Source organism: Chrysemys picta, chromosome 1, assembly GCF_011386835.1.
Source record: "Chrysemys picta bellii isolate R12L10 chromosome 1, ASM1138683v2, whole genome shotgun sequence".
NCBI classification, from domain to species: domain Eukaryota; kingdom Metazoa; phylum Chordata; order Testudines; family Emydidae; genus Chrysemys; species Chrysemys picta.
The window spans coordinates 136,909,123-136,927,912 of record NC_088791.1 but is presented as its reverse complement, the minus strand read 5'-3'; the positions used below and the strand labels follow the sequence as shown (position 1 = coordinate 136,927,912).

Here is an 18,790-nt window from a genome sequence, read left to right as displayed (position 1 = left end):
AACAGTCCTCTGTTAAGGGGTCCGAATCTAGGCCTTTAGAGTCACTCTGGTTCTTAAAAAGAAGGCCCCCCAGTTTCCGTTCCCCACAGTGAGTTCCACAGGTTCATTGTATACTGTACTGAATGTTCTCTTGTTTTTGTATTATGAGCTAAGGGGAATAGAAATGCTTTATGCTCATCCTCTAGACCATTTATTTAGTATGACACCTTTATCAGGGTCTCTCTTCTCTAAACAGTCCCAGGACCTCAAGAATATCAGGAAATGGGGTATGGAGCCTTTAATATCTTGAGCACTAGATCCAATCCAGCCCCAGATTGGAGGCTTTTGTAAAATGAATGGAGGCTTGCAGTCCAGTGCCTAGTGAACTTGTGTCCACATCACAACGGCCAATGGCATTCATTTGCACCTGTGTGTGTTCCCAGAATGCCGTGAGGAGCAGTTCCCTTGCACACGCCTGTACTCCGTTCACAAACCTGTGAAACAGTGTATCAGTTACCTGTGTGTTACCAGGTAAGAAGCCTGCAATCCCCAGGATAAAAACCAAGTCACTATTACAAAGAGCACATCCAGCTCAAAAAGTGTGCACTCTATGGAGACACAAGGGTTCTATCCCAAGTTCTAGTCCCTACAAGGGAAGAGAAGTGGGTGAAGTGAATCCTAAAAGTGTAACTGAGGTTCTTAACTAATGCAGTTTAATACTGAATATATTTGTAACTCTTTGAAGTTGTAAAATGTTCTGTGAGCTATTCATTATTATTTAATGTATGTATTGGACCAAATCTTGAAGTCCCCACACAGGCAAAATGCCTTGTTGACATCAATAGGGGTTTTGCCTTAGTAAGGACTGACTGGAACTCAGGATATGCGTCCTTGTTTGAATGATTATTGCCTATATCACTTTTTGTTCTCATGAATCTGAATGTCTTTCTCCCATCCTTGACGTGATTCTGGTGGCCTCTCATCCCCTCAGTGTGCGTCGTATGTACATAATAAACAAGGAGGTGTGCTCTCGTGTGGTCTGCAAGGAGGATGAATTCATGCAGGGTGAGTGGCGGCTGGGCGGAGGAGCAGTAGAGCAGAGCTCTGTGGGGGAAGGGAAGCAGCCTTGTTCAGATATGCTTTCCTTAATGAGAAACTGTACCCTGCCTGTCAAGTGACATTTTTCTCTGGGGGAACTAGTGGTTGATGGGACAGTGGCACAAGGTGGCTGACCTTTAAAGAGGTTGGGGCTCCACTTCCAACCCTCCTGAGCTCCCCTCACTCCCTTCTTCTTGACAGGGGTGGCTGTACCACCTTATAAGGTGGCATCATAGGGGGAATCCATGCCCACCTCTACTACAGATTTCTGGCCTTGTAGCCTACACTGCGCACTCTACAAAATGGGACCTAATGGAACCTCTTCCCTTTTACCTCTCTACTTGGGGCTGCTTCCGGGAGCGGCATGGGGCCACCAGCCACAGCATGCAGGCAGCCTGCCGGCCTGAGCCCTGCTGCGCTGCCGTCTGGGACTCGGGGGCAGATTGTCAGATATTTGTCCTGCATTTTGGGGGCCTCCCTGTCATTGGGGATCCCATGCCACCGCATGGGGTGTTTCATGGTAAATCTGCTCCTGTTTATACCAGTATCATGTTGTCCATACTATGGGGTAGCACATATTTAACTATGTCTGTTTCTAAATGCGTATAGTAAAAGCAGTGCCTGTAGACCAGCCCCAACAGTCATGTTTTTATTGCTGTTAGTCCTGGAGAGCCCATAAAGCTATGGGAGGGCTAGCAACTTTATTCTGCCTTGTGCATTATCAGTAGAATCATTAGCTGGCTTCCCATTGGGGAAACTTTATTGCTGGTAGAGATGCAAGAAGCAGAGAGAACGTACTCAAAACTGGGACCTGAAAATCCAGATATGTGATAGCAGCTTTTAGAAAACTCCTCTCGATTTGTAAACCAAGCTGAAATTGACACAAAAGGAAGGAGCTGGGATTTGCAGAGTCACTTCTCTGATAGAAACGGCAACTTTAATCCCAAGTTAATATTAACTTCTAGAGATGGGCCAGAGCAGAGAGTTCAGATCTAGACTCAAACATCCCCAAAATTTGGGGACAGGGGAGACAGGCCAAACCAAACCCTTGGATCTGAACAACTAGAAAGATAGGAAGCAGCTCAGCGGCAAAATCCACCTGTGGATCCAGATCTGAAGTTCCACAAAGCTCTGTATGAACACTGAGAACGGATCAGTAGCCAAATCCATAGTTTAAGCAGGCTCTAGCAATGGGTTTTAAAGATCTTGGTTTCACCTGGAATTTACATGGTGTTCCCTGATTAATAGATTAGATTCTACAAATCCTGTGCAAGTCTTTACTCAAAGGCAACCAGGGGAAATCTAGTGTAACTCCTCTGAGCTTAAAAGAGTGGCTTCTGACTTACAGTAGAGTAAATGAGGGCAGAATCTAGCCCAGTCTTTATCCAGGCAAAACTCCCAGTGACTTCAGTGTGAATTGTGTCACAGAATGAATTCTGAGTAAAGGTTTCAGGATTCGTTTCTCTGTCCCATTTAAATCAGTGTCCATCACAAGTTTATATGGATAACGTCAAGATTGTATTGCTAATTGTTCATGTGATGAACTGAGCTTGAATGAAGCCGTAATCCTGTGTCTCGTGTCTCTCTGCAACTCTCTCCTTTGTCTCCAGATGAGATCTGCCGCCAGCTGGCTGGCCTTCCCCCTCGACGCATCCGCCGCTCCGGTCAGCCCCGAGGCCCTCCCTGCAGATGGGGCCAGAACAAGGAGCTGAATAAGCCTGATGCTCTGTGAGCTACAACCAGTAGGAGAGAGAGAGAGGGAAAGGGAAGAGGAGAATCATTGTCAACCCACCATCTACAACCCCAAACAAGTCCTACTGGCCCTCCTGCAACACCAGCTCTCTCCACCCCACCCTTCAGGTGGTGCAGTGCATGGGGTCCTCTCTGTTAGTGGCTGCTGTCTCCTCTAAAGGGTGCTCATGTTTTTTATCCCAAACTTGATCTCGCAGGTCGTGATCAGCCTATTTCCTGCACTGCTCCATCTCTTGCTCTCCCCCCCCCCCCCCCCGCCAAGAGAGAGATGAGGGTGGGGACAGAATGTAGGTCTCCTACAATTCACAAATCTTTAGGGAGGCTCAGGCCTGGTCACCACAGCACTCCTTGGATGGAGCAAACCTGAGTGTCCTGTATGACTACACAACTCACTAAATCCTAGGATGCTGGGCCCAGCCCCTGCAGCTCTTCCAGCCCCCAATGATCTAGGATCCTCAGGACCAATACTCTGGTAACATTTCAAGAGGTCAGGAGTAGGAATCAAATCCGGGTTTCTTGCATGGCATCAGAGTGAAAATCCTTAGAGTATCCCATCCCAGTCTCAGGGGACTGAGACAGCAGTTTACTGCCTGGCAGCCTAGCGTTAGTCCCTAGGAGACTCCATGCCCCATCTCTACACTGCTCAGTGCCAGAGAAATGACAACTGTGGGACTGAGAATTAAACCTTGACAACTCCCAGCTACAATTCAAGACAAGTCTCATAGGCCCTGCCAGCAGTAGTTCATTTATAACCAGCTCTGGAAAGGTTTGAATCCCTTTGTTACAAGCCATCTGCTTCTGCCATAGGAACAATAGCCAATGAAGAATCTTTGCTTAGCAGAGCAATCTATTTTTCACAATACAAATATAAGATTTATTGAGAAGTGTGCCGGTCTTCCTCCTAGCCCACCCTCTCTGCTCCTCCCAGCTCTATGCCACACCCAGGGGATCCACAGCGAAGGTATCACTGCAAACAATCCAAGCAAATGCCAGTTAGTTGAGCTCCTGTGCCGGGGAAGGGCAAACTTGAAGAATTGGTACATCATGGAGATGGGCTGGGAACTCGGTACCTCCTGGTGTGAGGGGCATGGAACATTTGGGTCTTTCAGATAAAGAACTGGTTTGTCCTGGATAATTTGGGGAAGTCTTGGCTCAACCCAGGTTTATACATATGAAATACGTCACAGCTGTTTTAAAAGTCTCTGTGGAATTCCTCTCCCACCCCACCACCAGGAGCTCTTGCAGCAGGCAGGAAATGTGTGTTGGGTTGGCACAGGGAAAAAGAGAGGGAATAAATTGTTGGGCACTGGCAGGGTGACTCGGCCCTACTTCACAATGCAAGGGGTTGAGAGCCCCATGGCCAGAGGAGTGGGCACACATGCAAAGATAAGCCAGCTGTGTGGAAGGGATTTCATTCCCCTAGCCCTAGGCTGTTCCATTGTGGGCTGGGGCAGAAGTGAGTCATTTGGGGCAGAGTGGGAGAAGATTTGTGAAATATACTTACAGTGGTGTGGTCACTTATCCAGTACCCTATCCCAGCCAGGGGCTGCTTTGCAGGCACCCTGCCCCTAATTTTTTACAGGTCCCTTAAGCCCCCCCCCCCCCCCCCCATTTCTGGTGGGGCTAACACCACTCCTTTCTCAGTCTGGAGTAACGTCAGACAAAGCTCACACAGACCTCAGAGTCCTTAATCACAAAATAACCCAAACAGCCCCCAATGAGTCCCCACTATAAAGTCAAAATTATCACCTCCCCCACACCACTCTGGAACGAGCTGAGCCCTCTGGCACAGCCCCCTCACTAACAGCCTCAACCAGAGCCCTACAGGAGCCTGCCGCCTTTTATATTAGAATACCCGATTCCCCTCAGGTGAGGCTCATCTCACCATCAGGATTGTTTTAGGCCCAGGCTCTCCAGCTCCTGGGCAAGCCACCCTGTTACAATACTGAAGGGTCTTAATCACTATAGCAGTGCAACTTAACTATGGCAACAGGGTCAGCTGGGGCCACGCAGTTAGGTAGTTTATCCCACTACAGTTAGGGGTGGGGAGGAGAGTAGGCAGGGCTCAGTCATTAACAAAGGTATTGTTCCCAACTATAAGGGAAGGCCAGTTTGTTTAGTTCCCCACCTCCTGATATATTGGGCATAATTCCACTTGGTATGAGCAGCATTCTGCTATATATGGCCTGGGTGACACAATAAAGAGGAAAGAGGGCTAGATACAGGAAGAGTTCTGCTATATAAAGGCAAAGTTGACCTATATAAAAGCCTCTTCAGAGCGGACAAATGTCTACTTTGTACAGAGAGAAGCTGTGTTACATCCTACTTAGGGGAAGATACCCCATTGTAGAGGCAGATTTTTCCTATGTAGGGGCAGGGATCTGCTCTACAGGGGCTGAATTTTTCTCTACAGACTCACTATATAGGGGAATGAGTTCCAAGGTAAACAGGGAGTTTACCCATCCCTGGGAACTATAGGGGCATAGTTCTCCTATGCAGAAGGCGGAGTTCCTCTATGTAAATAGAGACTCACTACATAGGGAGCAGAGCTTTGCCCTATGTAGAGGATGAGTTCATATAGAGAGCAGATGCCTGCTACATTGGGAAGAGGTGATTTAAAGCTAGGATCCTGCTCCCATTGAAGTCAATGGCAAAATTCCCATTGACTTCCATGGTACAGGATCAGGGCCTTAAAGAGTCCTGCCAATTGGAGGAGAGTGGAGATAAAAATGTTAGAAGGAAGTGGAATTAGACCAAGTCTCCTCTCTGAATATAGAGTTGAATGTAAACATATATAGATATATAAATATATTACATAGTTACTGTACAGTATATCTAAATCTCATGTTCACACAGTTTGGGGGAATGCATTAGAAACCTTTGCTGTTGCTTAAACCTCACACTGCATGCAGGGATTGTAAGTGGAATTCCTCTGGGAAAACACTGTCTAAACATTATAGTCCATGTAATGCACACCAAAACATTAAAAGAAAACGTTATTTCTGATTAGTCTTGGCAACTTGTGTTCTGGCTTCTTTGTCTCTGCTTTTCCTTTTGTTTCATCCTGACCTGTAGCCAGTTCTGGGCCTCCAACACAGCTCTGTGCACCTCAACATTTCCCTGACCAGCGGCAGCTCTTGCTATTCCACTCCTGGGATTCCCGCACAGGTCTGCTGACGTCCCTCAATCCTGATGTGCAGCACTCCCAGTCCTGGACTTCCTACAGAGCTCTGCAATTGCACCTGATTCCTGATGAGCTGGGCCCTGTGGCATTTCAGTATTTTATCTAGATATTCCTGTAATCTCTTTAGGGCATTTGTTTTCCCAGCTGATTAAACCAGTTTATCCAGAGTTTTAGTTGTGACCACTGAGGACTAGAATAACTCATGTGCCATCTAAAATTTCATTCTGAGAAAATAATTCCTTAGTACGAAAACACCCTGCTTTGGTGATGAGAATGTACCACTGTCCAGTTGAAGAAGGGATGGGGATGGAATATATTTTTTCACAACCCAGGCAGAACCTACTGAACCATCTAAACTCAGAAATATGAGTAACTCAGATCCATTGCATCACTTAAGAATCACATTTTATACAAGAAGTAAATGTCTCTCCAGTGCATTCCAGATGAGGATTATGAAGATTTCTCACTTCTCCCAAAATGTCTGCTTGTCCCATAAACTCATCTGAGACTGACTGCACCAGCCATAGAAATGCATTCTCAGGACCTGGGAGATTTCAAGCTCATGTGTTTGTTTAGACAGAGCTTCTAGAAACACAGGAAATGCCTATGGCCCAACTAGTCCAGCATCTTGTCTCCAATCCTGTGGCCAATGATGGATGCTTCATTGTGTAAGATACCCACAATGCACCTCGTAGTACAAAACCTTCTTCTTCGAGTGATTGCTCATGTCAATTCCAATTAGGTGTGCGACCTGACGGATACTACTTGGGGAAAAATCTTCCGGCTGTCATGCATACAGCATGCGCACACCTAATTGGAATGGTCATGAGCAACACATCTCGAAGTTACAAGAAGGTCAATAACCGATTTTTCTCCTTCAGGAGAAATTTCTTCCTGACTCCAGCTGATTAGTTCATACCTTGAAGCATGAGGATTGATAGCTCTAGTGATATTTACCTCCACTAGTATGACTACAGATGCTATTGTAAACAGGATCCTCTGCCTTCATTATAATTTATTACCAGTTCCATTCACTACTTTATAGACTATCTCCTCTCCTTTATAACCTACATAGTTGTCCTTAATCTCACTTATATAGAAGCCCCTTTGCTATGCCAGCTGCCTGTGGGTATGTCTATACTTCAGGTTGGAGGTATACATTCCAGCTCAAGAAGACATATCCACTCTAGCTCTGATTAAACTAGCATGCTAAAAATAAAGTGTAGCTTCAGTGGTGTAAAGGGCTAGCTGCCCTGCATATGTACCCATCCAAGATGCTAGGTCTGGAGTTGGGGTGGCTAGCCTCTCCCACCATTGCAACTACACTCTATTTTTAGCACACTACCTTGGTCAGAGCTAGCACGGGTATGTCTCCTCAAGCTGGAATTTACACCTCCTGCTGGAAGCACAGACATATGTCTCTGGGCATTCTCTGTCCCTAAGGGCCCTGTCTACAATGAACTTTCAACTGAGTTAGGGAATTATATTTAAACACAGCTCCAGCTAGCAAGGTTTCCCAGGAGGTCTGACCAGAGTGAATGGGGCCAGAATCACATTTAAAATGTGTTCTAGACTTGGTAGCTGATTGTTTACAGGCACGTCTAACCGGGGTTTGAATTGGGAGTATACAGCATATACCCACTTCCCATGAGTCAGCCACCTGGTTTTGCACATCCTTCCCCTGATGTCAGTACCACTGGCTCATCAGCCCAAGGGGTAACAAATTAAAAACTGCAGCACCATGAGCAGTGGCATACAATCCCAGTGTGAAGCAGTTGCAGCACTTTTGCCAGCAGAGGGACCCAGAGTCACCACTGAGCTACTCACTGGGAGGAAGGCAAAAGGAACCAATGCTGAGATCTGTTTGCAGGCCCAGTTGTTGGGGGGAGGGAGAGGCTTTTCTTTTCCCTTACAGGAAGGGGCTCTTACTCCTCCCCAGAAATGGTAGAGAGGGTAGGGGAAAGAGGAGGAGAGTAGGGCAGGGCAGGGAAGGGCCTGGACAGGGAGCAGTGTTTAGACAATCCCACCACCCTTTGCCTTTCCAATTGTATGCAAGTGTAACATACCTCACCGTCCCAGAGCACCCCTTGTGGCAAAACCTGGCATTACAGTCTCTCCGCCTCACTCCCCTCCTTGAGTAGGGTTGCCAGGTGTTCGGTTTTCAACCAATATGCCCAGCCGAAAAGGGACCCTGTGCTGACAGGGCTGTTAAAAGTCTGGTTGGCAGTGCAGCAGGGCTAAGGCAGGCTCCCTGCCTGCCCTGGCTTTGCGTGGATCCCGGAAGCAGCTGGCATGTTCCTGTGGCCCCTAGGTGGAGGTGCAATCAGGGAGGCTCCATATGCTACCCTCACCCCGAGCACCAGCTCCCATTGGCCGGGAACCTGCCTTAATCCCACTGCACCACCGACTGGGAGCTGCCTGAGGTAAGCTCCGCCCGGCTGGAGCCCAAACTCCCACACGCACCCCAACCCCCTGTCCCAGGTAGGAACTCCCTCCTGCACCCTAACTCCCTCCCAGACATAGGCGCCGGCTCCGTGGGTGCTCCGGTGAAAAATTAGTGGGTGCTCTGCACCCACTGGCAGTCAAGCTCCACTCCCCCCACCACTTCTTCCTCCCCCCCGAGCACGCCGTGTCCCTGCTCCTGCACCTACCTCCCAGCATTGCCCACCTGGCTGCCGCCAAACAGCTGCTTGGCGGCATTAGCACACTCGGGGGGTGGGGAGGAGGAGCGGGAACCTGGCACGTGTGACAGGTTGGGTCATAGAAAACCCTTGGGAACTGCCACCTGATGTGTCTGAGCCTGTTTTTCCTGCCAGCTTGGGACTTGAGTGCCTTGCCTTGTTTGAGCCAGACACGCTTGCCGGCTGCAAACACAGATCCAAGTCTGAACCACGTCCCACACAAGCTGCAGGCTTAACTGAAAACAGCTTAAGAAGTGCTCCTGTCTCCAGCAGTCAGATACCCAACTCCCAATGGGGTCCAAACCCCAAATAAATCCGTTTTACCCTGTATAAAGCTTATACAGGGTAAACTCATAAATTGTTCTCCCTCTATAACACTGATAAAGAGATATGCACAGCTGTTCTCCCCCCCCCCCAGGTATTAATAAATATTCTGGGTTAACTAATAAATAAATAGTGATTTTATTAAATACAAAAAGTAGGAATTAAGTGGTTCCAAGTAATAACAGACAGAACAAAGTGAATTACACCTCTACCTCGATATAACGCTGTCCTCGGGAGCCAAAAAATCTTACCGCGTTATAGGTGAAACCACGTTATATCAAACTTGCTTTGATCCGCCAAAGTGCTCAACCCCGCCCCCCCAGAGCACTGCTTTACCGCGTTATATTAGAATTTGTGTTATATCAGGTCGCGTTATATCGGGGTAGAGGTGTACCAAGCAAAATAAAATTAAACACGCAAGTCTAAGCCTAATACAGTAAGAAAACTGAATACAGGTAAATCTCACCCTCGGAGAAGTTTCAGTAGGCTTTTTTCACAGACTGGACGCCTTACTAGTCTGGGCCCAATCCTTTCCCCTGGTACAGTCCTTGTTCCAGCTCAGGTGGTAGCTAGGGGATTTCTCATGACTGCAGCCCCCTTTGTTCTGTTCCACCCCCTTATATATCTTTTGCACAATGCGGGAATCCTTTGTCCTTCTCCGGGTTCCCACCCCACCTTCTAAATGGAAAAGCGCCAGGTTAAAGATGGATTCCAGTTCAGGTGACATGATCACATGTCACTGTAAGACTTCATTACACACTTGCCAGCACACAGGTATACAGGAAGACTTACAAGTGAACAGAGACATCTACAGACAATTGTCCTGGTTAATGGGAGCCATCAAGATTCCAAACCACCATTAATGGCCCACACTTTGCATAATTACAATAGGACCTCAGAGTTATATTTCATATTTCTAGTTTCAGATACAAGAATGATACATTCATACAAATAGGATGAATACATGCAGAAAAACATAACCTTTGCACAGATATGTTATATGGCATACCTAGCATAAAACATATTCCAGTTATGTCATATTTACAGTCATAAGAATATTTCTATAAAGCATTATGGGATGCAACGTCACAGCGCGCTCAGGGGAGGAGGTGGGGCCGGGGTGGGGAATTGGGGAAGGAGTTGGAATGGGGGCAGGGAGGGGATGGAGTTGGGGTGGAGACTTTGGGGAAGGGGTTGAGCACCCAGGGAAAGAAGAGAAGTTGACGCCTATGCTCCCAGAGCCCACACCCCAACTCCCTTCCCCAGCCCTGAGCCCCCTCCCAGAGCCCACACCCCATCCTGCACCCCAACCCCCTGCTCCAGCCGTGAGCCTACTCCCACTCTCCAAACCCCTTGCCCCCAGCCCAGAATACCCTCCTGAACCCCAAACCCCTAATCCCTGGCTCTGCCCCAGAGCCCGTATCCTCCGCCGGAGCCCTCATCCCCTCCTGCACCCCAACCCACTGCCCCAGCCCAGTGAAACTGAGTGAGGATGGGGGAGAGCGAGCGATGGAGGGAGGGGGGATGGAGTGAGTCGGGGCAGGGCCTCAGAGAAGGAGTGGGGCAGGGGCAGGGCAAGGGTGTTCAGTTTTGTGCAATTAGAAAGTTCGCAACCCTATCCTTGGGGCTCTTGAGGTCTGGGTCACAGGCCAGGTCACATTTATGTTCTCCCCCCTTGCAGGATAACAGAGCCCATTGGCCCAAGTCCAAAACCAGCACCAGAACAAAAGAACCTACCCTGTTACCCAGGTATGGTTGCCAACAGTCCTATATTACAAGGGACCTCCCTTATTTAAATAGAAAATTGCCTGTCCTGTACTAAATCAGTAAGGGATACCTTTTATCCCATATTTCAATAGCAGGGGGCCAATACTCACAGGAGCATCTTTCTACTCTCTTCCCAACCCCGGGCCCTTCAGTGCTGCATAGGGAAAGCAGATGGGGCTGCGCTCAAGGGCCAGGGTTGGGAGAGGAGTGGGAAGATGCATCCTTGAGTATTGGCCCCTGGCTGGACAGAGCCCCCTGCTGACTCCAGCCCTTGAGAGTGGCCCCGTCTGTTTTCCGAGTTCAGGCTCTGGCTGGCTGGGTAAGAGGACAGGGCTGTGTGCCCTGGAGCTGTGCTGAAGGGCCAGGGTCAGGAAGGGGCTCTGTCTGGCAGGGGGGTCAGTACTCCAGGGTTGTAACCTCCCCTCTCGCAGAGTCTCTGCCCATGTCCCTAGCTCGGTGCACAGCGCTGCAGCAGGCAAAGACCAGCAACTGCAGCTTCCAACTTGGCTCCAAGTACTAGGGTGTTTAGATAGCAAATGTGAAAAATCGGGATGGGGGTGAGGGGTAATAGGAGCCTATCTGAGACAAAGGCCTGAATATTGGGACTATCCCTATAAAACTGGGATATCTGGTCACCCTATCTGGTGCCTGTGCAGAACCTGAACAGGATTTGCAGCGACTGTTGGCACAGCACCCGAGGCCCTGGGTTCTCCGGAACATCCAGTGCTGGAGAGAGAGAAACTCTAGGAAGAATGGGCGTGGAGGAAAAGGACTTGCCTTAGATTATCTTTTGTTTTAGCTTGTGAATTTTCCCTGTGCTAAGAGGGAGGTTTATTCCTGTTTTTTTGTAACTTTAAAGTTTTGCCTACAGGGGAATCCTCTGTGTTTTGAATCTGATTACCCTGTAAAATTACCCCCACTCTGAACTCCAGGGTACTGATGTGGGGACCCGCATGAAAGACCCCCTAAACTTATCTCTACCAGCTTAAGTTAAAAACTCCCCCAAGGGACAAATTCTTCCTTGTCCTTAGAACGGTATCGCTGCCACCACCAAGTGAGTTGGACAAAGATTCAAGGAAAAGAACCACTTGGAGTTCCTGTTCCCCCAAAATCCCCCCAAGCCCCTTCATCCCCTTTCCTGGGGAGGCTTGAGAATAATATACCAACCAAATAGGTCAACAAAGTGGGCACAGACTAGCCCTTGGGTTTTTAGGACACTAAAAACCAATCGGGTTCTTAAAAGCGTAACTTTATTAGAAAGAAAAAGTAAAAGAAGCACATCTGTAAAATCATGATGGAAGGTAATTATACAGGGTAATCAGATTCAAAACACAGAGGACTTCCTTCTAGGCAAAACTTTAAAGTTACAAAAAAACCAGGAATAAACCTCCCTCTTAGCACAGGGAAAATTCACAAGCTGAAACAAAAGATAATCTAATGCATCTCCTTCCTATTACTTACAATTTGTATTCTTAGATGCTTAGTTCAGGTATGGCTTTAGGAGATGTATTTTCTCTGCCCTGGTTCCTCGCTGACCCGGAGAGGACACACAAAGAGAGACAAAACAAAAACCTTCTCTCACAGATTTGAAAGTATCTTCTTCTGTCATTGGTCCTTTTGGTCAGGTGCCAACCAGATTATTTGAACTTCTTAACCCTTTACAGGTAAAAGGGGGATTTTATGTTACCCTTGGCTGTATGTTTATGAGAGTGGCATGTCAAAGTGTTTGTTCATTTGTTGGGCTATTGTGTAACACAGCAAAGTTCACTGGCTAATACAGCTGAGTTGGAAGCAGGAGATCAGGGTTCCAGTCTTGGTTCTGCCACTTACCAGCGGTGTGAGGTTAGATGAGTCCTTTTACCTCTCTGTGTCTGTTTCACCTTCCACCCTTTGTTTGTCTTATCTATTTAGATGGGAGAGTCTTTGAGTCAGGGACTTTTACTATGTGTTTTTATAGCACCTAGTATAGTGAGGGCCCAGTCATGGCTGAGGCCTCGAGATTCTACTATAATAATAGTAATAATAATAACTGGCTAACTATTTGTGATCATCTCTCCTTCTAATGGCTGCTCCTCTCAGGATTCAAGCTTGATTGTGACAGCTGCAGAACTAGTCTAATAGCTGGAATGACAGGGGCTTGTGTGGAAGGTTCTGTGTTCTATCTCAGCGAGGAGGGATAGCTCAGTGGTTTGAGCATTGGCCTCCTCAACCCAGGGTTGTGAGTTAAATCCTTGAGGGGGCCACCTAGGGATCTGGGGCAAAATCAGAACTTGGTCCTGCTAGTGAAGGCAGGGGGCTGGACTTAGGGTAATCAGACAGAAAATGTTAAGGGACAGGATGGGGGGGGGGGTAATAGGAGCCTAAATAAGAAAAAGACCCCAAAATTGGGACTGTCCCTATAAAATCGGGACATCTGGTCACCCTAGCTGGACTCGATGACCTTTCAGGATCCCTTCCAGCTCTATGAGATAGGTATATCTCCATATATTTAGATTCCATGTGTATGCAGACAAAGGACCATTACAATAAACTGAAAACAGATATGCTCTTTTATTGGATACAGATCATGGGCCATCAGCAGGGGCGGCTCCAGGCACCAGCACACCAAGCGCATCCCTGGGGCAGCAAGCCATGGGGGGCGGCCTGCTGGTCCCTGTGAGGATGGCAGTCAGGCTGCCTTCGGCAGCATGCCTGCGGTAGGTCCACTGGTTCGGCAGTAATTCAGCAGTGGGTATGCCGAAGGCGCGGGACCGGTGGACCTCCCACAGGCATGCCGCAGAAGGCAGCCTGACTGCCGTGCTTGGGGCAGCAAAATACATAGAGCCGCCTCTGGCCATCAGGCACCAAATAAAGGGCACATCTTAATATACAGGGAAGGTGGTCACCCCAAAAAAGCCTGAGATGGCTGCAGTCCAAGAGAACAAAATCTCAGACATTCTATGCTCAAGGCTTTCTATGAAAGTATTTGCTGCTCCGCTCTTTCACCTACAGCAGCATAGACAAGGTCAGACTGTGTTAGAAAACACTAGCTGGAACAGTGTTTAAAACTCATTCCTGTCGCCAGCTGAGTGTTCCGGTAGGCTTCCAAATGGCGATAGAGAAAGTGGAGCAAAAGGCATAAACTTTCAACATGGATTAACCACAATACAAACAAAAAATACTTCGCCCCAAGTTCAAGCCATAAGTTTGTCCAACCTGTTCTTATAAACCTCCAATGACAAGGATTCTACAACCTCCACAACTCTGTGGTGATGTTGCCAGCTGTGATAAATGAAACGGGGAGGCGGGGGTGCTCCCTTTTATGGACAGTCAGTTAGCTATAAATCCCTCTTGGTAGTTGTTCTCTACTTGCTTTACCTGAAAATGGTTAAAAAGTCTCCTTGCATAGGTAAAAGGAAGGGAGTGGGCACCTGACCAAAAGGGCGAATGGGAAGGCTAGAACTTTTTAAAATTGGGAAAAACTTCCCTTTGTCTGTCTATGTTGTTCTCCTGGGGAGCAGAGACAGGGCTGGAACTATGCTGTAAAAAGCTTTGGGCCAGGTATGAAAAATCATCAGATCATACCAAGAAACTAATCATTTGAAACCCCAGATATGTAAGTAGATCAGGAAATGTCTAGGAAAACACGATTAGGTTTCTCGCTTTTATTTCTTTATGGCTTGCGGACTCCTCTGTGCTAACCCTAAATGCTTTTGTTTTGCTTGTAACCTTTAAGCTGGACCTCAAGAGACCGATCTTGATGCTTAATCCTTGTAATTTTTTTTTCACCTAGCAAAAGCCTAAGTTCCAAATGTATTTTCTTTCTTTTTGTTCTTAATAAAATTTACCTTTTTTTAAGAACAGGATTGGATTTTTGTGTCCTAAGAGGTTTGTGCGCATGTTGTTTAATTAGCTGGTGGCAACAGCTGATTTTCTTTGTTTTTTTTCTCAGCTCTTCCCTGGAGGGGGGGTGAAAAGGCTTGAGGGTACCCCACAGGAAGGAATTCCCAAGTGCGCCTTCCTGGGTTCTCAAAGGGGTTTTGCTCTTGCGTGCTGGCAGCATCAACCCATTCAAGGTCAGAGAGAAGCTGTAATCTTGGGAGTTTAATATAAGCCTGCAGTGGCCAGTATTAATTTTTAGAATCCTTGCAGGCCCCCATCTTCTGCACTCGGAGTGCCAGAGTGGGGAATCAGCCTTGACACCAGCCCAGCTGAAATATCCATCCCAGGAGAAGCTGAGTATATCTGGACCAAGACAGGATCATCATTACCTTCATTGTCATCCTAGAGACCAGCATGGAGGCTCCTGGATGGCTACTCCTGGCTGAATTAATTGGGGGGGAGGGGGGGTGAAGGGGAGAGATTTGGAAACCTCAGAAAATGCCTCTCCATTTGATAGTAGGAGGCATTGTAAGATGCAGTAACACTGCCTCTGAAGAGCTCATGGCTATTCCATTCCCAGTATCTCCCAGCCAGAGCATGGAATATTGCAGGAACTATTGCTGTAGTTCTCAGCTACTCTGGTCCTAGTGGGAGGCATTATAAGGAATGTCCTAGGAATGCAGGCTGTGGAGGGCTCCCAGCTACTTTAATCCCAGACTCTCCCAGCATGGAGATCTGTAAGAAACAGAGCCAGGCTGTGGCAAGAAACTGAATTCAGGAATTACAGCAGATACCGAACTTTCCTGAGCAAAGCTTCTTCTTGTGCTGTTAATATCTTGACAGCAGTGCAGGTACAGAACAGAGTGTGTAGGAGGCAGGTTTGGTCTGTGAAACCACAACCACAGTTGGGTTGCTATCATTCTGAAAAATAACTTCATGATGAAATGCTGAGTTTCTTCCCAGATCTGGTAGCTGACTGCAGAAGGCCAGCACTGGTGACCTCAGGTCTCCAGATACCACCAGGTCAAGGGAGATATAGCTGGCTGCAGGGCCAGGCAGAGGGGAGAGACGGACAGCTCTGGAGCAGAGCAAGGCCTTTCGGGTACCTGTGATGGGGTCCCTGGGGTGTAACCTGGACTGTGGCACTGCTCAGACCTCTGTCCCATCAACCTGGCATATCCGTCTCATACTGTGATGTCGTGTGAGGCCAGAAGCCTCTGGCAGGTACTGCACTTACACAGACATCCACAGGCAGGGACACACCCAATAGATAGGGCCCTACCAATTTCATGGCCATGAAAAACATGTCATAGACCATGAAATAAACCCTTCCCCATGAAATCTGATTTCTCCCTTGCTGCTAGGAGCATTTCAGCCAGGGGGCTCCTAGCTGCAAGTCCTGGCTGGGCTGGGGAGGGACAGGACTTCTCCTTCCCCTGCACAACTACTCTCACTCTCAGAGGGAGAGCAGACCCACCACGGAGTGCCTCCCCCTGCTGCAGGAAGCTCCAGCCCTGGAGGTTTCTGCAACTGGAGAAGACTTGTGGACGTGGGTCCAATCTCCCTCTGCTGCTGGAAGTGCTCCAGCCAGGGGGCTCCTAGCTGTGAGTCCCTGGGGAGGGACAGGACTTGTCCTTCCCTTGCATGGCAGCTCAGGGGTTGGGGGGAGGGAGATCAGACCCATTTCTGGGTACCTTTTGGGTTGGGACCCCCATGGTTACAACACCTAGCTGAAAACGTGAAATTGGTCAATTTAAAAACCCTGTGGCCATGAAAATGATCAAAATGGACCGTGAATTTGGTAGGGCCCTACTAATAGAGTTACATGAATGATTTCCCAGACACTCATGAACCATCAATAGGGAGGCTCCAGTCAATTCCCCCCAGTTCCCCAGCCTTGCACCCCAGAACTGTACTGTTTTGCACTGGTCAGAAGCCTGACCAGTGTAAGTTCATTACCCAGTCCTTCACCTCTTGATGTGGAGAGGACACACAAGCCTTTGTAAACTGAACTGAGATTTCCCAAGCGCTTCAACCAAAACACACTGTTTTAGGTAAAATATAATACAGGTTTATTAACTACAGAAAGGTAGATTTTAAGTGATCATAAGTAGCAAGCGTAGAGATCAAAGTTGGTTACCTTAGAAACAAAAATAAATTTGCAGTCTGAGTTCTATAAGCTAAACAGGATTTGAATCAAGCAGCGTCTCCCCCTGACAGTACAAACAGTTCACAGCTCCTCAATACACAGGCTGGGATTCTTTTCCAGCCTGGGACCACCCTTCCCTAATTCAAAGTCTTTGTCCTTCAGATGTTCTGCCAGGTGTTGAGTTGTGGGGGGAGAGAGTCCAAGTGGTGATGTCACTTTTCCTTTTTTATATGTTCTTCCAGCTTGCTGGAAAGATCTTTTGCTGTGACATGGGGATCAGTCAGTTCCCATTGGTCAAGCAGTCTCCACTGTATATGTGCTCCCTCTGAGAAGTCTCTGGGATGGTGGATTCTTTCCTTGATGGGTGCTGATGAGCTGTCTGGCTACTCCATTGTTGTACCTGAAAGGCTGGTTGTGGGTGTTCCCAAGCTCACAACATATTTCAGTAACACATACATAGCAAAACTTCATATGTTCCCCTACAATGATAACACATACAATCCAACAGGATATTAATGTTCAACCGATCAAGACTTTTAAAATGATACCTCACAAGGCAGACTTTGTACAGAACATATCATAATTATATACCAGTGGTGAATTGTGGGGGTTCCAGGGTGCTGCTTTGAGGTACCAAGTGTCACAGTATCCCTGGGTTGAGGACTGTGGAGGTGGGAGCAGGGCCAGCAGAATAGGAAGTTTGGTTAGAACTGGAGACTAAGCCTGCTGTGTAGCCCCAGTTGCAGGACAGCATGGGGGAGAGGAATGACATCCCATGCTGGAGAGTGAAGGCCTCTGCTTGTCCACCCTATGGTGATTGGGTGGCTGGGCTTGAGCTCTGGGAGGAGCGGGTGGCATGGGAATGCCGACTGAAGCCCGCTGTGTATGGGGAGGGTGTGAGTCTGAGCAGAGAAAGGGCAGAGAAAGGGCAGAGGTGAACAGTGCTGGGACCAAAGTTCTCTGTGTATGTCCAGGACGGGGTCGCAGAGGCTCTGTGGGAAGGAGATGGGTGAACAGTGCTGGAGACTGAGGTCCTGTGCACAGCCCTTGAAAGTAGCACTGTAGAAACAGCACTGAATAAATGACAGCAGTTCAGCTGCCCCATCAATCATCTCAGTGCAGGGACGCTGTTTTAGCTTTGATTGCTGACTCTGCATTTTTCTTACTGTAAATGAGGCAGACTGTCAACCGCATGCTGCAGCCACGCGCTGGTGAAGACATGTAGGGTAGTCGCTGCACGCTGCCTGGGCTCTAACCACATCCTCCACACCTGTGCATGGTGGACAAATAACTCTCCAGCCCTCAATTCCCACTCCTGCCCCCTCACTTCTTCTTCCCTCCAGCCTGGCATGTGATCTTGGAATTCCTCAATGACAGATAATGTGTCAGCTATCAGATTTCAAGAGCCAAAACCCTTATTGTCCGAAGACACCCAGAAAGAGAAACAGGCAGGGTCAGGAGAAGAAGGACTGGAGCATTGCCAGGGCAGTGTGGGGAGCCCAGCACTGGAATAGCAGGGGAGCTGCAGGCAGGGCCGGCTCCAGCATTTCTGCCGCCCCAAGCAAAAAAAAAAAAAAGCCTTGATTGGCGGTGGCAGTTCAGCGGCAGATCCTTCGCTCCTAGAGGGAGTGAGGGACCTGCCGCCCCCGAATTGCCGCAGGTGCCGCCCCTCTCCCTTGGCCACCCCAAGCACCTGCTTGTTAAACTGGTGCCTGGAGCCGGCTGCAGGTCAGGACTGAGGGGCATCAGCAGAGCTGGGTGGGGAGCCCGGCACTGGAATAGCGGGGGGACTTCAGGGCAGGATTGAGAGGCATCGGCAGAGCTGGGTGGGGAAAATCTGTACATTGTCTTACTGTCCTATATCTAATTCTAGCGAGGCACTATGAATATTGAAGAAATACACTCAATGCAGTTAGCAAGCTTATCAGTTTATTTATGTACTCATCATGTTTAGTAGTGAAGTAACCTCTTTTCTCTGCTGTTCTTAGCTTGAGG

At 48.2% G+C, this 18,790-nt stretch overlaps 1 protein-coding gene across 2 annotated transcripts in view; it reads left to right on the top strand.

Annotated features, from left to right (window-relative positions):
* Positions 1–5,848, top strand: part of MFAP5 (microfibril associated protein 5) — a 40,532-nt gene extending 34,684 nt beyond the window's left edge. For both annotated transcript variants that reach the window (XM_005295735.4, XM_005295736.5), the window contains exons 7-9: positions 423–510; positions 971–1,044; positions 2,688–5,848. In XM_005295735.4, the coding sequence (XP_005295792.1) occupies positions 423–510; positions 971–1,044; positions 2,688–2,809 (284 nt within the window). In that variant the 3' untranslated portion in view covers positions 2,810–5,848. The remainder of the gene's footprint in view (positions 1–422; positions 511–970; positions 1,045–2,687) is intronic.
* Positions 5,849–18,790: the final 12,942 nt, after the last annotated feature.